Source organism: Anthonomus grandis, chromosome 15, assembly GCF_022605725.1.
Source record: "Anthonomus grandis grandis chromosome 15, icAntGran1.3, whole genome shotgun sequence".
Taxonomy (NCBI): domain Eukaryota; kingdom Metazoa; phylum Arthropoda; class Insecta; order Coleoptera; family Curculionidae; genus Anthonomus; species Anthonomus grandis.
Genome location: NC_065560.1, coordinates 14,772,693 through 14,791,456, shown reverse-complemented (window position 1 = coordinate 14,791,456; position 18,764 = coordinate 14,772,693). Strand labels below are relative to the sequence as shown.

General features: G+C 33.8%; 2 protein-coding genes across 3 annotated transcripts; both read left to right on the top strand.

The window, feature by feature from the left end:
• The first annotated feature begins 459 nt into the window (after positions 1-459).
• LOC126744908 (SET domain-containing protein SmydA-8-like) lies at positions 460-2,983 on the top strand. Of its 2 annotated transcripts, none has more exons than XM_050452498.1 (9): positions 460-683; positions 757-905; positions 1,043-1,204; positions 1,260-1,382; positions 1,445-1,687; positions 1,864-2,084; positions 2,159-2,404; positions 2,456-2,570; positions 2,662-2,983. In XM_050452498.1, the coding sequence occupies exons 1-9, from the start codon at positions 549-551 to the stop codon at positions 2,927-2,929; spliced, it is 1,662 nt and encodes a 553-aa protein (XP_050308455.1). In that variant the 5' UTR covers positions 460-548; the 3' UTR covers positions 2,930-2,983. The 2 variants fall into 2 exon arrangements, with proteins under 2 accessions (XP_050308455.1, XP_050308454.1); XM_050452497.1 differs by having other exon boundaries at positions 464-683; positions 1,430-1,687.
• Positions 2,984-3,247: 264 nt separating this feature from the next.
• On the top strand, positions 3,248-16,157 carry LOC126744916 (trypsin-like). Its single transcript, XM_050452511.1, has 3 exons — positions 3,248-3,506; positions 10,600-10,855; positions 15,704-16,157. Exons 1-3 carry the CDS (start codon positions 3,254-3,256, stop codon positions 16,059-16,061), a joined length of 867 nt encoding a protein of 288 aa, XP_050308468.1. The 5' UTR covers positions 3,248-3,253; the 3' UTR covers positions 16,062-16,157.
• The last annotated feature ends 2,607 nt before the right edge of the window (positions 16,158-18,764 follow it).

Sequence of the window (18,764 nt, the reverse complement as noted above, 5' to 3'; positions counted from 1 at the left end):
CCCAGAAGCTATTTGGATTAAGATAAACATGGTTTTCAACTACCTCATGAAATGATTGCAACTCCTTTTTTATTTGATATTTTACTCTTGCTCTTAGAATTTTAAACTTGTCTTCTGTAATCTGTAAGTTAGCATCCCCCTTTTGTATTTGTCTGTAAAGTTTATTTTTCAACTTAATGTTTCTTTTTAATTCTATAACATGCTGTATGTATAAATGCTGTAACCAAAAAAAAATTGAAACACTGATCGTTAAAATTACATATTTTAAGCAAAATTGTTTTCCTACTTTCTATTTGTCTGATTTCATCAGAGCTATCTTTACATGGAAAAACAATATTTTTTGATAATGCTGAAAAAAAAACAATTACATTCTCAATATTTACATTTTAAAATTCGACAATTTTTGGAAACATTCCAATAGGATCGCCGCAGCGCACACATTTCTTAGGTATTTATAACTCGCGACCCCTCCCACTTTCACTCAAATTTTCACCGCATTTTTTCAATCCGAGTTTTACAATCTTTGCTATGTAAATTTTATATAAAATATGGATAATAAATGCGCGGAATGCGGTAATCCCGCCGAATTAAAGTGTTCTGCGTGCAAATTGGTGGCCTATTGTGGCAAGGAACATCAGAGAAAGCATTGGAAAGAGCATAAAGTGCTGTGTAGACCTTTTGAGGTAAGTTCAATCCATGATAAAAATCTTTTCAAGCATAAACTTCGAAAAGTATAATCTTAAAGAGTTACTTTAGATCGGAGAAGATCCTGCAATAGGAAAATGTTTAATTGCAACCAGAGATCTCCAGCCAGGAGACTTAATTTTAACGGAAAATCCCTTAGTCTATGGTCCTCGGCCCCATATGGTTGAGGAAGGACCCATACCTTGTCCAGGATGCTGCCGGTAAAATGATACTTATTTCAAAGATAGATCATTTGCTTGTTTAGGGATATCTTCAGGGAGTTTAAATCATGTTTTGGTTATGGTTAAAATTATTTTTTGTGGCATATATGGTTTATGTGTAAAATTTGTGCTTTTAGATTGATAATTCCTGACAAAGCAGCTAGATGCGAGGGTTGTGATTTTCCGGTTTGCAACCCGAAGTGTCCCGGATTAAAGGACATGGACAGACATGGTCACGAGTGTATGATTTTGGGACTTAGAGACGTAAGGGCTATAAACGGATTGCACGATTTTTACAGGTTTGCAAAAATTTCATGTTCAAAGTTAGTTTTATTATATTATGTTTCTTTGTAGACAAGATGTCTTGCTCACTTTAAGATGTTTGCTACTACAAAATAGACATCCCAAAAAGTTTCAACAAATTTTAGATATGGAAAGTCACATGGACAGAAGAGGCAAAAATACTGACACTTACAAGTGAGTTAAGAAAATAGTCTTTTCCCGTTAAGATAATTTTTTTATAGCATAATCGAGAGCAGAGTGGCCGATTATCTCCTGGATAACTTCTTTGCTCCCATGCGTATCTTGGAGGGAAAATCGGGCAAGCAGGTATTGAAAGATATCTCCAAAGAAACAATTCATAAGATTTGTGGAGTTATTGACGTAAATGCTCTAGAAATTAACCAGGATGCTGAAATCACTGCTCTGTATCCCACCGCTTACCTTATGGAGCATAATTGCTTAAGTAATACGGTACATCAGTTTGAAAATAGCGACAAGGGGTAAGAGATATACACATGATGGATCTCTGGATAATTATTCTAAAATATTTTTAAATAGTTAAGGCTAAAATATTTTTTGAACATCTTGAAACGATCTAGAGGTAGTCATTATTAAAAATATTAAATGCAGGTGTATTTTTAGATAGGTAGGTATAAAAACTTCCAAAATATTTCAGATATACCATAACTATAAAAGCAGCCCTACCCATAAACAAAGGGGAGCACATTTCCACGATGTACACCCACGCCCTCTGGGGAACCCAGGCCAGAAGAGAACATTTAAAAGAAACAAAATATTTTGAATGTAAATGTAAAAGATGTAAAGATCCTACTGAGTTAGACACTTATTTGAGCGCTCTAAGGTGCATTGGGACTTTAGATGATGAACCTTGTGGAGGTAATGTCAATAATTTAATGATATAGGATGGACCTACAAATTTTTTATGTTTTTTTGTAAATTTAATTTTTCAGGTATTCAGCTACCAATCAACCCCTTGGACGATAATACCGAGTGGGCCTGTAATAAATGCGACGTAAAACTTACCAATCAAGAAGTCTCTTTTTTGGTGAATCAAATTGGTGAGGAAGTGGACAATGTTCAACTGTCCAATCCGACTGTTAGGGAGCTGGACAGCCTTTTAACGAAAATGTTAAATTTTGTACATCCGAATCATTACCATGTTTATTCGGTGAAACATTCCTTGGTCCAATTGTATGGTAAGTGAAAGTATCAAAGTTGTATATGGTGTTTAAAAATAATATTTATAGGGTATCAACAGGGTTATATGCCCAACCAGTTAAGCGATGATGTGCTTGCGAAGAAAGCAACAATGTGTCGAGAACTTTTGGATATTAATAAGAAAATCGACCCAGCCAATGCAAGGTAAAGAAACTAATTAAAAAAACTCAATAATGGGGCTGTGGTTTGTTAATTGTTAAATTATTTCTTTTTATAACTTATGTTATTTATTTAGATTACCGCTTTACTCAGGAGTCCTTTTCCATGAACTCTATCTAGCCAACATGATTTTGATAAAACGTAAGTGGGACTTGGGAATTAAAACCAAAGTAAAATCGATTAATTTAATGTTGCAAGAGTGTAAATTTTCTCTGCATAAAGCCATCGAAGTACTGCAAAACGAGAAAAACTCTCCTGCTGGTGAAAAATTACTAAATCTCATAAAAGGATCCAAGAAAGAATTTGAGAAGTTTGTTACTAGAAATAAGATAGATGTAGCTTAAACATATATTATTGCAATGTCACCTTTTAAAGAAATAAATGTACTCAATTAATAACTCGTTATTTTTGTTTTGTTAAAAGCTTTTTATATTAATACTGCCCTATGAAGTGAATTTTTACAGTTCACTGAAATATGCACGCAAAGTTAATTATTTTACATTGTACAAAATAATCATATATGCCCCAGACATGCAAGTTATGTGCATGGACAATAAAAAGGGTCAACGAACACAGTTTAAAAACTATTTTTCTCTTTACCCTAAAAGGGTGAATGACTTAAAACATTTTGCGTCATTTGATTTATAATGCCGGACGGTTCTTCTAGTATGCAATGTTTCTCCCTGACAACTCTTTTAGTTGTGTCCCTTACGAATCTAATACTGTTAATAGTGATGATCCTGGAATCTAGAAAAAAGTGTTTGAATGAAGATGTTATCTCTGATACGGGATTTCGATTTGGGGCCCTGAAAGGGCTTGATAAATCATCTGCTGTGATGCAAAGAGGCGTTTTAAGAGATGAGGCCCGAAGTATGGCGGCTCTGATTTTGTTGAAAGGTGGCATGACGTCATTAATTTGTGGTAAGTGAACAGAAATGTAAAATTAAAACGTTTTGCGCTTCTAAGCTTTTTGGTAACAAACGATTGTCACCCGAAGTAAAACCGACAATAAGGTTAGTTTACTAAGATTTAATTAGTCAAAATCTAAATAGTTTACCCATGTGGTGTTGAAATAATTAGTAATGTGATATCAAATATTATAATGAAGAAATAATTCAGTTATTGTCGGCAATCATTTATTAGGGATAGAGACTCATAATAAGTGTTTAACTGATGTGCCTGACAATTTAGGTTTAGTGCTATTATCATATCCAATTAATATTATGTTAAAATGTTTAGCGTATCTGTGTTCATGGTTATTTTACTTTATACCTATCAATACTTTTTATAAGTATTGTGTTACTTAAAATCATTTTACATATTATAAAAAAATGTAGAAAATAAAATATAATTTGGAGTCCGGTAAAAATAAAGGAACATCTAAAGACCAATTTTTTTTGAAAATTTTTACATAGAATGTGAGTGTGGTCAAAATATTAATAAAAAAGTGAGTTAAAAAAAATTATGGAGATTTTTTTACATACGCTAATAACGTAATTATTACCGGCTTGCACAAGGTTTTTTAGCTTTTGATTTTGCTATAATTAAAATATATATATATATTGGGGCAATTTTGGAATTTTTTGGGGCAAAAATTGTAAATTTATAGTATTCTTTATTGCTTTATACCCCTATAATTACATAGTTTGTAATTTACACCCACGAAAAATAAAACAAGGGCCCGTTATTAAATTCAGCAGCCGATCCACCGCTTAAGCAAAATTTGGTATTTGCGTTTCTAAATTATCTGCTTTCCATCACATCACGTTTCTTTATTATATTATGATGGGTCCATCAATGATTGGCTGATGGCAATCACTGGTCCATCGTATTTTCATTTTGGTGGAATGATGTGATGGAAATGTTGATGTTGACTTTGACATTTTATATTTTTTTTTATTAATTTTTGATTTGTCCGAAACAAACAAGATAATTAACTTTTAACTGCATTCAATTTAAGATTTTTTTTACAAAGTGCAAGATACAAGGGCATAGGGGTAATATTTTTTCGCACCCTAGCACGTTACGTGAAGTCCTCTTAAAACATAACAACAAAGAGGAAATCTAAGGAGGAAAAATAAATTTGGAAATCAACTGAAAAGTCAAATCAAAACAGGAAAGCAAAACACACAATAATACAAAAAAGCGTTTCTTTTTTCATCGGTTGATCTTCCATCACAAATCAGCTGTTTTACGTCATCAGTCAAGCAGAATTTAAAAACGCGCCCTTTGTCAACCTTATCGACAAAAATTGGAGTTGTTTCACTATGTCCCCAGTAGATTTTTTTTGTTTTGTCTGGAACACTTTTTAGTTGGATGGGTTGGCTGTGCACTCAATTTTAGATAAAGGCATAATATATTTGGATTTTTCAATACATGAACAAAACACATTTATCAGGTGTTAAAAAATAGGTATTATTTATTTAAATTATTTGATATTTTATATAATTTAATATATTATAAGTATAAATTTTTTTTCATATTTTTATTTATTTATTTATTACACTCTCACAAACACATTGGAAATGTAATTACATGTTAAGAGTGCTTACTAAGCCAGTAAAGGCGAGAAAAAGAAAGACTACAACTAAAATATACTAACTAATTAAAATTAACAATATAAAAAAAATATAAAAAACATACAAATACATATAGCAGGTTCTAAAACAAATATGTGTACTACTTATACTTTGAACTACCTAAAATCACAGATCTAATTTGTCGTACAGAACTATTAAAGAAATCTATATCACACTTTTGTATGGATTCATTACTTTGGTACATCATTCGATTTATAGGTGAACTACTTGGAGTTAAACATTGGAACAGCTTTTTATTTCTTATTCTTAAGTTTACTTTAGGAACCACAAAAGTTATTAAGGAACATTTCTTATACTTTATCATTTAAACTTCGTCTAATACTTAATTTAACAATACTAAATTCAATCAGCATACTTTCATAAGAAATCATATAGGGAGAGGTATTATGAGTTCTTAAGTATAGATACCTTAAAAACCTCTTTTGCACTTTTTCAATCATATCAATATGCACCAAATAACTGAGGCATATTATTCTAAGTGGGGTCTAACCAATGTATTGTATAACATTATGATTGATTTTATTTGTTTAAAGTTTTTAGTGTTTCTTATTACAAATCCAAGAACTTTATATGCTTTATTGACAATAGCTTCATAGTGCTGGTTAAATTTAAAGTTTGACTGCATGTACACACCAAGGTCCCTACATTCACTTTTCCTGCTTAGTGACAAATTATCAATCATGTAATTAAACCTGGTACATTCCACTTTTCGTGTAAAAGTTAAAACATGACATTTACCAACATTTAATGACATTCTATTGACCTTAAACCACTCAGACACTGAGTCTAAATCACTCTGCAACTCATCACAATCTTCAATAGATGATATATGTTTAAATAACTTAAAGTCATCTGCAAACATGACACACTCAGAAGATTCTACAGAATTTGGCAAGTCATTAATAAAAATCACAAACAGTAATGGACCAAGGTTACTGCCCTGTGGCACTCCAGACACTGCCATGTACTGCACAGGTAATTCTCTACCCATCTTAACTCGTTGAATTCTTTTCTTTAGATAGGAAGCTATAAGTTTACATGCGGACAGAGAAAAACCGAATTTACCTAGTTTAGTGATCAGCAGACCGTGATCAATCTTATCAAAAGCTTTTTCACAGTCCGTCATGATCACATCTAACTGCTCCTTATTGTCAATAGCCTTAGCTGTTGCCTCTGTTAGAAGGTCAAGATTGGTGACAGTCGAGACTCCCGGCAAGAAACCGTGCTGCTGCAGAGCAAATTTATTTATAAAGGTGTTCAAGATATTTTGGTATAGAATGTTTTCAAAAATTTTTACAAGAGAATTGAGAACACTAATTGGTCGATAATTGTTAACCAAACATACATCTCCCGATTTAAATATTGGAGTTACTATTGCATACTTCAGCATTTCAGAAAATGTATTCGTCATTAGACACAGATTAAAAATTGTTTTTAGTGGAGCACACAAAATATCAGAACATCCCTTATAAATATAGGATGATAAGATATGTGATCGTTACCAGAGACCTCTTTTAGCTTTAATTTTTTGATACTTGCTTTAATGTTGTCGTCAGATATAAAGGAAAACATAAAACTGCCGGAACATTCTTCAAATTTAGGCTCCTGAGACTGTCGGAAAACTGACCCAAAATATGCAGCAAATGTGTTAGCAATTTCTAGAGCACCACTAACAGAATGACCCTGAAATGATTTAATGATAATTAATGATAATTTTGAAAAAAAAAACATATTCTAGGATATTTAATTATTAATAGGTAAATAATAACGATAAGATTTAATGTAAATTAACTTATAGTCAAAACAATAAATATGTTTATTAATAAAACACGGACTACCGCCTCGTGTGCATATATTATGATTTTATAAATAAACAAATACTTACCTATAATGAGATATGACAGAAAAATACGATAATCGTACTAGTACAGTAGCCACTCCTAATAAATAATAAAATAATATTTGTTGACGTAAGTGACATTTGACAGTCTTTTTGATTTATGAATTAACCGTATTTACATATTTGATATTCCTGATTTGCGTGTGGAAATTTGTGTTTATGACCTAAAGAAGTGATATAAATCCTTCTAAGTTACAGAATTTGATTACTTAAGACTTTAAATTTAAATTAATAGGATATATAATGATCCCCAATGTATAACAAAATTAACAAACAATTTGTAAACAAAAGCACAATAGTTTATTCCTGAGAAAAGAGTGGTTAAGGCTGTGAAAAATAAAAAAAATCGACTTTATTTTTGAAACAAACAGAAAAGAAAAACCAAAAACATAAACTCTTTAATTCCTAATAACCAATATTCATTTTAGCGACTATTTCTCTAGATCGGAATTTTTAAGTGGTGGGGGACAATACGTTACACTTACCTGTCAAAGTTCTCAACTAAAAGAGTAACCGCGGTTCTTACCATTTTATCGCGGAAAATCGGCTCATATAATAGACTTTTTAATTGTGTTGAAGTCTAATCCAGGTCCATCTTGACCCTGTAGTGGTCATTTGGTAGGAGAGAGTTGGCTTTCAGCAGGGTCTTGCTGAGTTAATTAATGCGTAATCTTCTCAAAGGTGGCTTCATTGAGGCATCCAGAAGGAATGCGAACTGTTACGTTAAATAATATGTAATGCAATATTTTATCAACGGTCAAAGTTTGTCCAAGATATAGGCTGGTTCCTTAGGTTATAGATTCCAGCTCTTTTAAAATCAGTTGTTCCACAATCTTTTTTATGGCTGACTGATTGATGATCTTGATAACTTTCAGAAGCTTGTTGGTATACAATGGGCACTTGGATATGGTATACTTTGGTATGCAGTGCATATATCTGCTGCGGGCATGTTCTCGTAGATTGCCTAGATCGTAGAGGTTTTTATATTCAGATCTATGATTAGTTTAGGAAAATATACTTATTAATATTAAAAAGTCTACTTACAATCATTAAGCTGAGCTTTAGTATAAGCCCCGAAACTTGTCTTATTTCCTTTCACAAAAAAGATATTCTCTTCCATATTTTTAAGCAAACGGCTACAATTGATTCATTAGGTTAAATTCTATTCCCGCTAAATGAAGAGTATGAAAAAAGAGAATGTTTACCATATAATTAATATTTGAGTGATTATGAGTATATCATTACAGGCGATAGGCAGCATACTAAGTGATGTCTATTTGCAATCTAAATTCTTTCATTAAAAAGAGTTTTTTTGATTAGGGACTTACTTTCATTGAACCTAAAACAGGGCATACTTAAACAATCCAATATGTTCAAATATGTTCAGGGTGTCTTTGAGTTTTTATGATGTCCCTCTGTAGTTACCTAGTTTGCCGCAGTGCCCTATAATATAAAAAGTCTTCTTTTGTAGGCTTATCGTGTCTTGAAGTGTCTTGGGGTAAAACGGACAAAAAAGAGCCATTTTCCATCTTCAGTTGGCGTGAGTTTTTTTTCAGCAAAGAATTATTGAGTTAATTAATCTGTAATGTCACATTTTCTTAAAGGTCTTAAAGATGTCTAGAAAAAGTACGCTTGTCTTCATACCACGGTTGGCTCTTTTTAATGTGTGATAAGTGAATTAGCTGTTTTTATGGGATACGCTGGTTCCATAGGTTGTATATTCCAGGTCTGACTTAATCAGAAGTTACACAAGCTTCTCTATAGCTCACAGAAGCAGCTCATCAAGCAGATAGTTTTTCGCATTTTTTTGAGGATTAGAATGCCGAGAGCCGACTTCCATTGAGACCAGGAATGGTTAGTCACTAGTTTCTAAAGTCGGTCAAAATTAAACTTAAACCAATGAAATAAATTAATAATAATAATATGTTATTATTATTATTTTTATTTAGAAGGAGTTTTTTATACCAACACATGAGAACGGACATAGAATGTCATGCCATAACTATTAGATATTTACATCAACGCAACTGTTAGAGAAATGCTGGGAATTCGCCAACGAGATTTACACGATCTATTCGTAGACTTTAAACACGTGTATTATTATTAAACAGAACTATCTTCAGAGCAAGCTTACGGCTAGCACTAGAAGAATTATAATACCCATCAAACTGATAAGAATGATTACAGTATGCGTTGAAGAATCTTATCGTACATTTAAAATAGAACGTTATTCATTACTACGAAATATTTGGTATAACAAGTGGTCTTAAATAAGGGGATGCACTATGACCCGCTTAGAATAAATCGAGAAGCTGATAAGAGAAACCGAAAGTAAGTATGAGTATCCTCGACAATAGCGGACCCTAAGTATATAAACCCTAATATAATAGCATTTTTAAATATAATTGATTTTTTAAAATCACTTATTTGCTTCCTTTGACCACGTACAGTCTTTTCGATATTTAGGGGTAATAATAACATGAGATAATAACGTTAGAGAAGAAACAAGACAGCGCACACTACAAGGAAATAAATACTATTTCGCAAACCAGAAATTATTACGATTAAGAATCGTGACCATACAATAGAAAATAAATATATATAAAACTATTATAAGACCAGTCGTACTTTATGCTAGCGATATGGACTATAACCGTACAATACCCATTACTGCTCAATCGTTTTTAAAGGAAAATATTTGAAGCAGCCTGGGATCATAAAACATTGCGGTATAGGATGCGCATGAACAACGAGCTATATGATCTATATAATAGCTTAAGTATAGTAGACAAGAAGCCAATTCAAACAGGGTAAGGTGGAATCTTCTTTTTCATTATATAGGAAACACAATCTTACGTTGTTCGATACTGGTCTCGAGAAAATGATCACAGAAGAATTCCGTAGTAAGTGTCCTCAAAAATTAAATGATTGAGTTAGTAATTTGGGCGGCCATATTATAGGGCAATTTTTATTGATAGTAATTTAAACACCCAAAAATACCCGAGTTGCTGCCAAACAAAGTTTTTCCCGCTATTTAAATCCTCCCTGATTTAGACCTGGGATCTATTTTCAACAAGCCGGTTGTCCTGCTCATAATGGTAAAAGAATTGTTAACAAATACTTTTCCTAACCGCCTTATTAGTGGAACTGGCAATATTAAATGGCATCTTAGATCTCCAGATTTGTCCCCAAATGACTTATTTTTAAGGCTACCTTAATGAGACAATTCACAAACACGAACTTAATAAGCCAACAAATTTAGAGGAGTTGCGAGAAAAAATTATTGAATGTGTCAATTCCATTTCACCAGAACTGTGAACTGTTTAGAAGTACGAAATGGTCTTTATAATCGGTTAACTTATTGTTTACAGAACGCACCAAATGCATGCGTGCCTGTTGCGATATTTCGCCTTTAAGCATAGCTCTATGCGTAATGCTCAATTCCCTAAACTATATAATATTTAGAATTTATTACTCCATCCACTTAATATTTAGTATTTAACTTCACTTTAAGGTACTGTAATTATCAGCAAAACATGGGTCTTAACTACCGCCCACTGCTGCGAATTGGTAAGGTCCCTATCCTTTGAAAATCTAAAAATCACCAGCAACTCTGAGAATTGGAAAAGAGGCAAGAAACGTTCGATTGAAAATTTAGTGAGGCATATTAACTACACTGCGAAAAGTTCTGCTTTCAATGTTTGTTTAATAAAAGTTGGATCGCCATTTAAGGAGGTTAATGAACAGCCGATGCCGATTGCTAGTTCCGAGTAAGTATAACAATGACAATAATTAAGTTAGTTGCCTTACATTAAGTTAATATTATTAATGAATTAACAAATTTTAAAAAAATTAGTAGAGGTCTTTACTTTGAAACACTTACTATTACGACATTTTTGTAAATTGCCTTAATTTAGTATTTGTTCCAATTAATATTTTCATCAACTAATAATTTCTTTATAAACAAAAATAAAAACGTTTTTAACAAAATCAGTTATGATTCCTAGTACTGTGGATTTTTTGTTAGGAAATCTACAACAAATGAATCTTTTTAAAATGAAACTAAGAAGAAGTCGAAGCATGAAACTATGAAAACGAGATAATAAAGCACATATTTTACAAGTTGCGACTGCGAAAACTAACCGAGAAGACATTCCTAGACTAATTAGAAGAGTCAGTCAGGCACCGGTCCAAGGTCAGACTAAAAAAGGAGGCTCAGGCAGATATCGAGATGCTTTGATACTCCAAAGATGGACGACCAACATAATCTTAAACAAAATCAGTAGGAACATGCTTGTCCCATCCAGCAACAGCTCGAAGACTACTGCTGGTCAAGAGAGAGGAGCCTGATAATATTGTTGAGCGTATCGCTAAGGAAGGCGTCATAGAACCATCATGGTCTTCACCGGTGGTTCTGGTAAAGAAGAAAAACGGGTCCACCAGATTCTGCATAGATTATCAAAAGTTTAATAACGTCACCAAATAGAATAGCTACCCTCTTCGTCGCATGAATGTCGATTTGGATAGCCTGGTTGGATCAAAGATTTTTTTATGCTAGACCTGAAAAACAGATTTTTAAAAGGACTTTCCTAATGCATACCTTAATTATTGTGGTAAGAAAATTGTTTGAAAACCACATGAAAAGGAAGTATTCCGGAGGCTACAAGGTTCTGAACTAAAATTAACTTAAGTCCAAAGAAATGTCATGTTTCAAAGGGCTGTGCAGTATCTGAGTCGCATCATTTCTAGTCAAAGAGTTGCGGTTGGCAAGGCAAAAGTCCAAGGACAAGCATAACCATATGGAATCTTGGGATTATGCACTTATTACCAAAGCTATGTGGAAGGATTTGTCAACATCGCAAAAGCATTAACCAGACTAATAAAAGAGCGAACATTTTAATGTTCCAACACTGTCAGATAGTTTCCATCACCTAAAAAAGGCCCTGACAAGCGCTAACGATCCTGAACAATCCCCTACTTGAAGCAAAGCTTGTACTGGATAACATCGGTAGCGATGTGGATATAGGAGCCGTTCCTCGGCAAAAGAGAAAGATGCTTATATGTTAAAAACCTGAATCGCCGACGATACTTGGAAAAATGGAATTCTTATAAAAGACTAAGAGAAAGATCTCTATATCCAGACAGTTCTAAACTGGATAAAGGAAGAGAAGAGTTTATTGGCCACAATGGCACACTTTAATTTTGAAAGATAGACTCTTGCGGAAAAAAATATTTGATGACAAAGAGAAAAGAACGTCAATCGTTGTTTTAACATTTTGAAATAACAAAGGCCCTGGAAAAAGTGAGAGAACGATTTAACTAGGTCAATAGCTATACAGACGCGAGGAACTGGTGCAGGAAATTCGTTCTATGTGCGGCAAGTAATGGGTCGCAGAGAAAACAGAAGGTTTTGATGCGCCAGTACAACGGAAGTCCGTTTAAAAAGATTGCTATGATTGCCAGTCCATTCTAATTTGTTCCAGAGTATCTATAAGATGCTCAGAATCAAAACGGTATTTGTTCAAAATAGTCTTTAACCAAGAGACTGAGATAACTTTCTCCATTTGTTCCTGCTGGCTTATCGGCCTTCATAGATAGCCGATAAGTATCCGGCTTGAATAGTGATGGAAAGAGAATTTTGTCTCGCATGCGATCTGAAATTTGGTTGCTCGCCAGGAACCGATGTTGCCGTAGAGGACTACGTCAGTGAGCTGAGTAGAAGGTGAATGTAAAAGATGGTAAATGTAAAAGAAGGTAAAAGATGAATGTATTTTATATTTAATTTCGCATTTCTATTTAAGACGCCAGTGATCGTCTAAAGGACGCAAATAATATCAACGTCAAATGCCAGAGGTACAACAAAGGTGACTTGGTTAGACTTCACAAACCTAAGAGACGAAAAAGTATGTCACGGAAACTTAAAACATTCTAGCAAAACAAACTGTACAGTACCCACCATGGGGTAAAGCTCGAGGTATTCACTTTAACCAACTAGCTCCTAATTATAGAAGACACGAAGACGTTGAGCTGCGGTAAATCTAATTAGAGTCGGATTTTACATTCGATGAATTCGTGGCCTATTATTCTAATGACTGAAAGAGTCGGTATGGCGTGACCTGTGAAATGCAGCAAGATCAGTTTAGTGTCAGTTAAGTGTGCTTTAGCATGTAGTGTGTCTAAAGATTAGTAAAAGTCTTAAATTATCTCTTTATCCGAGGTTTTCAGCAGAAAGTTCGGAAAAATTTAAGATCTACGTCGATCTAACCCTAGAGCCGGGCAAGCATTCAAAATAATTCATAAAGAGGCTGGTAGAAAGATTTTCTATCTGGTTACCAAAGAGGCGTCACATCAGAAGTCAATCTATAAGGATTATGACGTTTTTGTTCTAAGAAGGAGTTGCTTACCGAGGACCTGAGGTGACTGGCAATTCCCAAGGTGGTATGCGGACTGGTAATTTGTAGTCTAAGATCGCAGCATGTTTAAAGTAGTCTTCAGACTACAGGTGTGCAAATTCTGATATGCTGTTTTATTACTTAATGTCGTTCTCTGAAGAAAAGTGTGGATTCTTACATTTACAAGAGGTCAAGAGGTCCTGATGCAAGAGAGGAACCTTTTGCCGATGCGAACACTCATCATCTTTGGAATCATTTCGGGACGAAATGATCTAAGGAAGGGGGTAGTGTAAAAATATTAACTGACAGCTATTCTTAGGCATTTGGGAATATTCTAAGTCTAAGGTATGTGGAAAGTTAGTGAATGTTCCGGAATAATGGTACACATGTTATACAGGGTGGTCCAGTTTAGACGTCAATAATTTTAATACGTGATAGAGAATTTAAAAAGAAATAGACTTTCATTATAAAATTTTTCACTATAAAAGTTTTTAATAACAAAGATACAGGTTGTTAAAGTTAAGAATAATTATTTGTTTATTTATCATAACTTTTAAACTACCAGCTCAATTTTAATTAAATTTCGAAAAAAAAAATCAAATTATCAATTACTGATGAAGTTAATTTTTAAAAATATTGCCAGTGGCGTAACATCCTCCGTATGTTCCATTGTTGTTGGTTCTTTTTTGTTTCAAATCTGGGAGGTGATAAAATATTTTTTTATAAGAAGTCAACTGTTCAAAGTTAGATTCTCCATTTAATTTGGAGAAAAAAGTAACTCTTGCAAAATTATGATTTAAGGCACTGTTTTTAAAATATCTTAATTTATTTATTCAGAAATACCTGCTAAAATGTTGCAAAAAATTATAAAAAAATGAAATTGGGCTTGGATTTGTGAAAAAGTTGAGTATAAAAGATGATCAAAAGTTACCTTAAATGACCTAAGGTTTCATTTGACAGGTTTAATTTAAGATTGAAGTCTAATTTTCTTTTTTTTCTAAGTTTTTGCAACATTTTAGCAGATATTTCTGAACAATTTAATTAAGATATTTTAAAAACAGTGTCTTAAATCATAATTTTGTAAGGGTAACTTTTTTTTCCAAATTAAATCGAGAATCTAACAACTGACTTCTTATAAAAAATATTTAATCACCTCGCAGATTTGAGGCAAAAAATGACCAACTCAAGTCATTATATTTAGTGTGTAATAAATTATTGTACAAAAATATAAAAAGTTAGAAATATATATGGAGTGTGATTGATCAATGTAACCAAAAAGCTTTTTTGGCTACAAAGAAGGTCTCACTTATTTTTCAATTAAATCTACTATTCGAAGTAAGCAAAAAAGCAAACTGATTACGGAACTTCTTAGTTTCTGAACGTATGAAAATGGTTTCTTTATTTTGAATTCATATTTTACTCTGAATAAAAAGTGAAAACCAAAACAATATACTTCGCACTTTCAAACTGTGCAAGAAAAAAAAACATTTTTTTTAAATTGGATACCATGTATATTATGACGATTTCGACTGGGTTGCATGGTTTCTATTCAAATACTCTTGAGGGAAGCAACTGCTCGTATACAGACAGAGTTAGATTTGCACGGCGCTGGGAATTCGAAAAACCAAACCTTGTTCAATTCGCTCCAAGAGGTTTGGTTTTTCGAATTCCCTTTTCGAGCTCGCTCCAGCACCGTGCAAATGCAACTCTGTATATGAGCAGTTGCTCGCCCCGAGAGTATTCGATTAGAAACCGTGCAGCTCAGTCGAAATCCTCATAAGAGACAGTTCCAAAATAATTGCACTGAGTTCTAGTTTACGAATTTGCTTTGATGCAGCCAAACAAAAAACCAATCCGCACCGGGTCAGTGCAAAGCGAGTCGAATACGCACTTAACACTGCTCTTTCGTGGTTTCTACCAGTCAAAATTTTAATTCTCGTTGTAAGTTCGAGTTCGCATTGAGTGCAGCTTAGTGTAGCCAGTCGAAAACGTCATTATAACATCAATCGAGGGAATTTTTTTTTCCTAAATAAAAAAGACAAGATATTCAGCAGAACCAAGCAACTGTGTTGCAAAATGTCAACTTTGCCAACTTAAGCACCTGTATTTATTCAGGAATGAAAAAGTAAACAGACTTAATAGTGCAGACTTAATTTTAGGCATTCTTCATATCTTCAAAATGCTGCATTACAAAAATACATTAGTTAAAAATATTTGTGGTTTTAGGTACCGTTACATCACAGACACGTCGGCAAGCACCTTAGGATGGAGCTCTACCAAATCCTCCCTTTACACTATTGACGTCAACCTAATATCCTTTCAACGTTGCCGCACCTTGGTGAAAGCCGACCATGTAGACGAAACAATGGTGTGCGCTTATAATATTGACACGGCTGATTGTAGATTCGATTCTGGCGGGCCCTTAATTCAAAGTAACATTGTAATAGGAATGGTCTCGTTTGAGACTAATTGCGCTAAAAGAGCTACGGCCAGAGTTTTTACTCGGATGTCGTTTTTTCAGCGATGGTTTCAAGATGTGGAAAAGCAGAATGATGTTAGGATTGGAGCTAGTTTTAAGCCATGAAATCTCTATAGTGTCGTCTATCCACAAGTAAGGTTTCCGGCATATTTAAATAATATTGATCCTATTACAATGTAACTTATATACTTCTTAGCAAGGGCCGCATTTTAAAATATAATTAAGTATTCTTTAAAATTACGTTTTGTTTTCTTTCAATTTAACCTTCTGCAAAGAGGTTTTTTTAGCAAAACATTAACAATCATACACCAGTGCAAAACCATTTACCGTAAACTGGACTACTTGCAACCTTTCCACACTGTCACCTTGACTTCCAACTTGACAACTTTGGAAAAATTATATCGTACCAACTTATTCAAGGACTATCAATGGCTGGTATAAAAATTGAAATAATTCAGCTATGGGTCCCAAAAAAAAATTGTTTTTGGGGTGTGCCAGGAGCAACTTTCACATGCATGGAAAAAAGTTAATAAATTGCATTATAAAGCCTATTCAATGCATGTTACCCCTGTAGAAAAAAAGGGAATCTATTTTATAACAAGGATCACCGCTCAAATTAATTAAAAACCAATATTTATAAAGAAAAAATATATTTTTTATTAACATACATGAAACTTAAAAATAAAACCTTAGCAATATTAATAACAAGTTAAAAAAAAATAAACAAACTTTCCCGTACTAAAACTTTGATAAGATAAGGGAAATTCTTTAACCCGTAGCTACTACTGATGGGTCCTGAGGACCCATCCTATTTTTAAATAAGGTATATTTTTTAAGTTTGGCAACATTGGATACTCGCTGTCTCGGTACTCCTCCGCAATACCATACGCGTGATTTCGCCGGCATAGATTCATAATTCAGTATTCGTTCGTGTCGGCGAAGTTCGAAGGCAGTGTTTACTGGGTCCTGAGGACCTATCAGTAGTAAATACGTGACCAGTTAATAACTGCTTATTGGTTTGAAAGTATCTATTTCGTTGTTATTTTTTGCAAGGTATTTATCTATTTCACAAGAATAGGTACTAGTGGCCATAAGGTATAAGTTAATAGATATAAAATGTGTTTTTTCACTATCTTTAAGTAAATGCAACGCAATGGCGTCCAGTTCTAGGGCATTGTCAGAAGATGCGTTAAGAAATATTTTAGAGTCTGAAGACTTTTGGGAAAGTATGGAAGACTCAAACCAAATGGGCTCGAGCAAGAAAAGTGTATCCGTTGGTGTTGCAAACAGAGAAGCTGTGTTAGAGGAACTAAAAAGATTGGCTGAACTCTCTTCAGTCAATCTTTTTAGTGACGAGAATGAAGAGGACAATGAAATACTGAGCGACCACAATTCCGAAACAGAGCAAGAAAACTTCGATTCGGAAGAAGAAGAGTTGCCCATCAGGAACAGTTGGTATGAGAAAGACAATACCAAATGGTCAAAAACAGCAGGTATTAGAGGTAGGACCCCTGCTCATAATTTGGTTACTATCTTGCCTGGCCTTATTGGCCCTGCTCGTAATAATCCTCCACGTGAGCCTGTAGATGCTTGGAGTCTACTAATTTCTAATGAGATGATACAAAAGTTAGTTGATTTTACCAATTTGAAGATAACTTCTACTAGAGAAAACTATAAAAAGTCTAAAAGGTTTGCTCAGTCACAAACTAAATTTGGCCTTCGTTTACTGAAAATACCAACATAATATGTGAAATCAAGGCGTTTTTTGGATTGTTGTATCTTCAGTCCATCTTTAAATCTAATCATGAAGACGTCCGTTCTATGTGGGCAACAGATGGGACGGGAAGACCTATTTTTCGTGCTACTATGAGTCTGGCTAGATTTTCGTTTTTATTGAACTGTCTCAGATTTGACAATGTAGAAACCCGAAAAGAAAGAGTAAAAACTGTAACTGTGTAAAAATGCTTGTACCGTTTCGAGGAAGGTGAGGATTTCGGATCTATATTCCGAACAAACCTGCCAAATATGGAATTAAAGTGCATGTTTTGGCTGACGCTAAAACGCATTATCTCGTAGATGCAGAGATTTATGCCGGTTCCGAAATAAAAGTTGATGGTGCAAAAAAGCCTATATTATCAAATCCAACAAGAGTGGTTCTTAGGCTTGTGGAGTGTGTTAAAGGCACCAACAGGAACATCACCGGGGACAACCGATACAGTTCAGTGGAACTCGTCGACGAACTCAAGAAAAACAGTTTGACGTACGTGGGAACCTTCGAACGAAAAAATAAAAAACTGTACCACCTGAATTTTTCCAGAACCGAAAACGTGTAATTCATTCATCAACGTTTGGATTTACTTCTTCAACCACTATAGTGAGCTATGTGCCAAAAAAAGTAAAAGCGTTATATTACTTTCTAGCATGCATCATGACAATTCTGTCAACGAAACAACCAAAAAGCCGGAGATAATTCATTTTTATAATGAAACAAAATCTGGAGTTGACGCATTAGATGCGAAATGTGCTTTGTATTCAGTATCCAGAAGAACTAACCATTAGCCAATGGCAATTTTTTTTGCTATATTGAACATTGCAGGTGTAAATTCTCGAGTATTGTACCAATTTGCATCAAAAGGTAAAGAAATAAAACGATACTCATTTATTAAAACTCTTGGGAAGCGATTAATAGATGAACATTTGCGACTCAGAATGGCCAACAAGAACGTGCACTCAAATGTACGAATCCTCATTGCTGAACTTTTGGGGGTTGCGAATCTACTTTCTGAGCAGCCTCAAGTACCTCCTGAA